This window comes from Phalacrocorax carbo, chromosome 1 (assembly GCF_963921805.1).
Source record: "Phalacrocorax carbo chromosome 1, bPhaCar2.1, whole genome shotgun sequence".
Classification (NCBI taxonomy): Eukaryota; Metazoa; Chordata; class Aves; order Suliformes; family Phalacrocoracidae; genus Phalacrocorax; species Phalacrocorax carbo.
Genome location: NC_087513.1, coordinates 199,385,591 through 199,391,902, shown reverse-complemented (window position 1 = coordinate 199,391,902; position 6,312 = coordinate 199,385,591). Strand labels below are relative to the sequence as shown.

Sequence of the window (6,312 nt, the reverse complement as noted above, 5' to 3'; positions counted from 1 at the left end):
TTCCTTCTGCACTACAGCATCTGAATTTTACAGGTTAACAATGTCTCTCACATACATCATACCAGCTTCAGGTCTTTTTGATGTTATACTAGTATTACTTTGCAGCTTAAAGCTTACACTTGGTTGCTACTGAAAAACAATCCTCCTAAGTAAGCCCAAGCATTGTAACTTTACAGAAATGCCATGTCTTCAGGAGGGATATTTTTCTAACAAGAAAAATTACTTTAATCTTTTCTTGGTAAAGAACTAGCTGCTGAATATATCATCCTATCTGCAATTCATTCACTTACATCAAACAATATGGGCCTCAAGCACCTAGTTTCTTCTACTTGTACTTCTGCAGACCTCAAAACCTTTTAAGGGCTGACACCTACCAAGACCCCATTGCAAGAAACTGTTCCATTTCAGTCAGGTAATCTGTATCCGTTGCCACACAAATCATTCCCTATGGTATTGCTTTTGGTGGTAGGATAAAGTTGCAGCTCCTAACAAGATAAGGAGATGATAAGGCATCAAACTACATAATCTTTTAGCTCAAGGGGCTCACACTCTTTGTAAGTACTTACTTTAGCCATCACCAGGACTAAATAACTTTCTACTTGAAAAACCCAGCAGAACTCTTAATGCCTGACCCTTGCCACATACAGACACACACACACACACACGAGGATTACTCAGGCAATGACGACTCAGTAAATAACAATGAAATAAAAATGGCAGGTCATTCAGCTGATGGAATAATGATATGAATTTTAACATGATAACTTGGAATATTTTCCTATTCTTAAGCTTTGGTTTAGTAATGAAATAACATTAATAACGTAACAACATCAATGTGATAAGGCAAATGTCAATTTAAAGTTAACAGAGACAATACCCTCCTAGACAGTGTAGTCTCTGTTACAGAACCAGGCTTTATCTTTGCTTTTTTGATAAGGAAATAGGCAAAATATATCCTATAATATCTGCTGTTCTGTTTGCAGAATCCCTTGATGCAAAAAGCTTGTTTAAAATGGTGTATTGTAATGCTGATTTTTATGATTCTCAGCAGATTCTCAGGGCTTCAAACACTGAAAATGCTACAGAGGAATTTTACTTTTCCAGTGGTTTTTTTTGATAAGCTGGTTAAAGGAAAAGGAAACAGAAAAGAATGAGACTTAAAGTACAAGCTTTAGAAAACTGTAAACCGTAAAACATAAACTGAGCAAGAGCTTCAATAGAGTAACACAGACATATGTTCGAAGAGAACATTATAATGCTCTGGGTTTTCTTCAAGGTTGGTGTTCTTCCTTTCTCACCCTTGCTGCTGTATAAAGTAGCAAATATGGAAAAGAAAAGTCAATACTGGCAGTTTTTCAACTCTGTTTCTTATAAGCTGTTTTCAGTGGCAGACTAGTAGCTCCTGTGTGCTTTTCCTAAAAAGCCTAGAAATGGCTTTTCTCTGAGTTTGGCTGGCAGGTGCAGCAGATCCCATTCTGGCAGAATGTATCAGAAGCGGTGGTTGTTTTGCCAGAGGGCACCTATGAATCCTGGGACCAGGAGTGGGTCTCAGCAACCAGCTCTGCACATGCCTTTCACCACCTGTGGGCCCGGGGCTGAGCACCAGCCACTCCATGTGTGGGTACAAAACTCAGAAGTGCAGAAGACCCCCTCAGGCTGGGAGCAAAGCCTGAAGAGCACAGCATGGAGACCAACCATCCTGTCCAAGCTGTTGGTACTCTGGGGTGAAGCATGAGGGGAGCTGGGGGCTTTGGCAGTTTGCCTGTTCAGCAGGGCTGGATAGGGCTCCAATGGGGAACATGCTGGCTGGCAACTGTTTTAGAGCTCAACATCTCTGTTATCATGAGAAGGGGAGCAAGTGTTGGACAGCTTGCTCATGGTCTGCAGTCCTCTTGGCACTGTTTGCACATCTCTCCTTGGTTCATTGATATGTCAGCCTCTCCCTAGTCATCTGAGACAGCAGTCTTATTGTTATGCTGAGCTTTCATACAACTGCACTTCCTCTTGCTCTGAACATGGTTTCTATGGGTAGGGTGCTCCTCCTGGACAGACAAGGTCCAGCTGCTGTTATGCTGTGCTGAATTTAAATATGCCTCATATTTAATTCACCTGCTATTCCCTCTCAGGTGTTTACATAGTTTCTTTTATTTCTTTCTAAGTCATGGAAGAGTGGATGAAATAAACCTCATACTTAAGCAATGACTGGGGCATGGACTGTGTGGGGAGTCAAGACCTGGACAAACATTAAATCTTCTGTCTTTTTAGCAGGAGGCAAAGTTTAATTTTCTGAATTCACAGAGTTGTAGCTTCGTATGACCAAACACAATGCTATAAAGGTCTAATTACAATAGATGCCTGGGTCCCCTGCGGAGCAACCCAAGCACTGTGTCACCCATCCAGGGTGAGGATGAGCTGGGTCACCTGCTGAGCCTGTCCAGGGTTGTCAGTCAGGATGTCGAGGGATGTGCAGGGAGGCTGCAGATCAGGGGTCCTCGCAGCAACTTGAGGATCACCCCTGAGCAGCCCCAGAGCCTACTGCCCTTCTGATGGCAGCCTTGCTGGTGGCCTTATGTGTGTTCTTCAGCTGGCACTGCTCCACTGTGCTGGGCAGTGGGGCATTGAGTTCTGGCTTTTGGTCCCATGTGCAAGGACAGTAGGTCATGGCTATGATCTAGAGCATCGCCTGGGCCGGGGAGGGGCTGAAGGACGCTGGGCCATGAGGGGATCTATGGGACTAAGACACATCAAGGTTATCTGGGGACTTGTGTAGAAGGACCATGCAGGACATGTGGCAGGGACCTCATGATCCTGGGGACAGCCAGAGCTGGAGGGGGATGAGGTGGAGAAAGCCCCCAGGTCCTTGGAGGCACAAGAATATTTGTAGGGCTGAGACACTCCGAGGGTTCCTGAGGCACAGAGGAATATGCATGTGGGGTGGGGTAATATCTATGGGGTAAGGATCCCTAGGGCCACGGAAGGATCTGTGGGGCAAAGACACCAGTGGGATCACTGGGGAACCCAAGGGACTGTGGAAGGGGGTGGGATCCATGGGGCCAATGCATCCCAGGATCCCTGGGTCTGGGGGAGACCTGTGGGGCTGAGGCACCCACACACGACACCTGTGCCAGGGAAGCCCAGGGCTGCCCCACAGCATGGCAGGGCAGCCACACACCCTGGGAAGGGGTGAGGGGGGCATCTCACATCCCTGATGGCTCTGTATTTTGCTCTTTCTGAAGAGTTTCCTGCTCCACCCTGTGACAGGAAACAAGCGGCACTCCACCACCTCTTGATCATTTCTTTCACTTTCTACTGATTTCTGAGAAACAGCAGCTGGGAGCTTGGGGCGCTTATAAGAGGCAGTGACAGTGAAGCCCAGTGAGGAGATCTACCTGAGGCATCCACAGCACAAGGTAGGGGCAGGGGCAGGGGCAGGGGCAGGGGCAGGGGCAGGGGCAGGGGCAGGGGCAGGGGCAGGGTCCTGCCCCAGGGTTTCACTCAGGCCTTTGCAGACTTTAAAACCAAGGGAAGCGGGAGGCGTTGGGGTAATGTTTCTCTGTGTGTTTCCCCCTTCAGGGTCTCCAGAAAGCCCTGCATCTGTCCTGTGGCTTCACCTCCTCTCTCCCCTCCAGCTTAGCCCTGGGGCTTGCCATATAGAGCCTTGGCCAGCTGCGCTGCCACCTCCAGCCTCTGGTCTGCCAAGGGAACCTCCCCATCTGGGTCAGGGCAAGGGGAGACCATCTCTGTCTCCGTTTCCCTTCTCCCAGTTCATAACCAGGCCAGAACAGGGCACCCGGTCTCCCCATGCACCTGAAGCAGGAGGGTTTTACAGGGCTGTTCAAAATGGATTGCTCTCGCCCCTTCCTACACTGCAGGAAAAATACTTGGTGGGAAAGGGGAAAAATTAATTGTCTTTTGAACAGTCTTCTAGTTTCACTGTTTTGGAGGAAAAATCATAACTGCAAACATGGGAAAAGGATTAATCAGGGTTTAAGCTTTTACAGACCAAGTTGCAAAGGGAGATATACGAGCAATGCACAAAATGGCTGAGTGAAGTATCAGGGAGGAGGAAGGGGAGGACACTAGAAAAAGGGTGAAACAATGCACAGACAAAGATTCCAGGAAACAAACTTCAGCTCTTTTCGCTTCGTTTTCACAGCACAGAGATGGACTGAGCTAAACTGGGTTCATCTCAAAGTCCCAGTCCATAGAAGTTCCTGAAGTGTGCCCATGAAGTTGCATTTCCAGGAGAGGGTATAAAAAACACCTGATTTTTCCATGCTCCTGAGCATTCTCAGAGGTGTTGGCAAGCCTCTACATGCTTGAAGAGGGGTTTGAAACCAGTGGGGTTGTAACCACTAAATGAAGTTCTCCTCCTCATTGCATGGGGCGGGGGGGTAGATAAAATGACTAGACCTGGGTTTCTCAGGCTGGTCTTTGTGATCTTTTAACCTTTCCTTTAGACCTTTAGCTTTGAAGCTGCAAGTCCCATTGCTGAAGTTTTCTCCCTGGCTGCCCAGATTTGATCTGCTTCAATGGAGAGTGCAGAGAGCGACAAAGAGGGTGAAAGCAGAGAGAAGACTCATCCTGTGCCTCCCCTTGTACAGGAAGGCAGCAGCAACCTGCTATGTGAGAAAACAGGTAACCTTAACTGGGGGTGGAGGTAATGTAAACAACCACCAACCCACTTTCAGTGTCTCTAACTTAGCAATTTCCTCCTTTATATAGTAAGGGAAAGCCCAGTAAAAATAACTACAAAAGGGTATCTACCTATTGAAGAGTTCCAGCTCCTGTAATGGAGGGTGAACTTTATCCTGTGTTTAAAATAACTGAATATTATTTATCAGGAAATGTATATAAATATATGTAAACTGATCCCCCATCAGTCCTACCAGAAAAAAAAAGGCTGATTCACTTGGTAAAATGTCATGGTTTTAATTGGGATAGAGTTAATTTTCTTCACTGTAGCTGGCATAGTGCTGTGCTTTGGATTTAGTATGAACATAATGTTGATAACACACTGATGCTTTAGTTTTTTCTAAGTAGTGCTTACACTAGTCAAGGACTTTTCGAGCCTCCCATGCTCTGCCAGGGGCACAAGAAGCTGGGAAGGGAGGGGGGACAGCCAAGACAGCTGATCCAAACTGGTGAAAGGGATTTTCTCTATCATATGACATCATGCCCAGTATATTAATTGGGGGGAGTTGGCCGGGAGGAAGCAGCGATCGTGGCTCGAGGACTGGCAGTGTCGGTCGACGGGTGGTGAGCAGTTGCATCACTTGTTTGTTCGGTTCCTTCCCCCACAGTTTCACATCTCCCTCTCTCACATATTTTCATTATATTATTATTAATAATACTAATACTGTTTTATTTTAATTATTAAACTGTTCTTATCTCAACCCACGAGTTTTATTACTTTTACTGTTCAGATTCTCTATCCCATCCCATTTGGGTGGGAGAAATGAGCAAGCAGCTGTGTGGTGCTCAGTTGATAACTGGGGCTAAACCATAACAGTCCTTTTTGGTGCTCAATGTGCACCTCAAAGGGTTTGAGATAATAATTGCTGGTCACAGCATTGATTTGTCTGGAGACAATTAGCAATTATACCTCCTCCTCTGAGAGGTTTTTTATGGAGGAAATACAGAATAGTACCTTTGCTGCCTTCTTCTATGTTGTCTTCTTCATTACAGTAACTTTTCAGTATCTTGAACATCCTTGAGTAGTTAAGATATATTTATTGGTATTTCTTGGGAATATTGTTTTGGTTTTGTCTAAGGTTAATACGCAATTTAAGAATGTCATCCAGAGTTCTTCCCCAAGACTCGAGAGTTATGGGTGGCAGTATATGGGGTAGTATGGGCAAATGCCTAAGGCGGTAGACACCTCCAGTGTTGTGGGAGTTCACCCCTGAACAAGTGCAGAATCCTGAAAAGCTAGTAGAATATTTGGAGAAAGTATGTTGTTACACTGGAAACTCCAGGAGACACGGATAACTGCAACGTGCTGGGGCCTGGCCCATGCGTACTGAGCCCTGCTCAACAGTATTCAGTGCTCCCAAGGGGAAGAGAAGGCCTCTGGATCTAAAAGGACAAAGAGAAAGAAAGCCACAGGAACTGTGGCCATTCAAACCCCCACAAGGGGCACTGCAGCTGAACCAGAGAATCTACCCATGCTGGTATCAGTCGCCCATATACACAAAAACAAATCTTAGAAGCAAAAGTCAACTCATTTAGAAAGAGATGATGGAAGAGCAGGGTCATCATGAGGAGAGGATGAGGAAAAAGAAGAACTGATGAACGAGATGGAAACCACCT

General features: G+C 46.0%; 1 protein-coding gene across 2 annotated transcripts in view; it reads left to right on the top strand.

Moving 5' to 3' along the window:
- Positions 1-3,206: 3,206 nt before the first annotated feature.
- The window catches only part of LOC135311552 (E3 ubiquitin-protein ligase RNF213-like), a 72,253-nt gene continuing 69,147 nt past the window's right edge, over positions 3,207-6,312 (top strand). The window contains exons 1-3 of one of the 2 annotated variants that reach the window (XM_064441235.1): positions 3,207-3,410; positions 4,157-4,251; positions 4,461-4,638. In XM_064441235.1, the coding sequence (XP_064297305.1) occupies positions 4,533-4,638 (106 nt within the window). In that variant the 5' untranslated portion in view covers positions 3,207-3,410; positions 4,157-4,251; positions 4,461-4,532. The remainder of the gene's footprint in view (positions 3,411-4,156; positions 4,252-4,460; positions 4,639-6,312) is intronic. The other variant, XM_064441234.1, reaches the window with a different exon arrangement.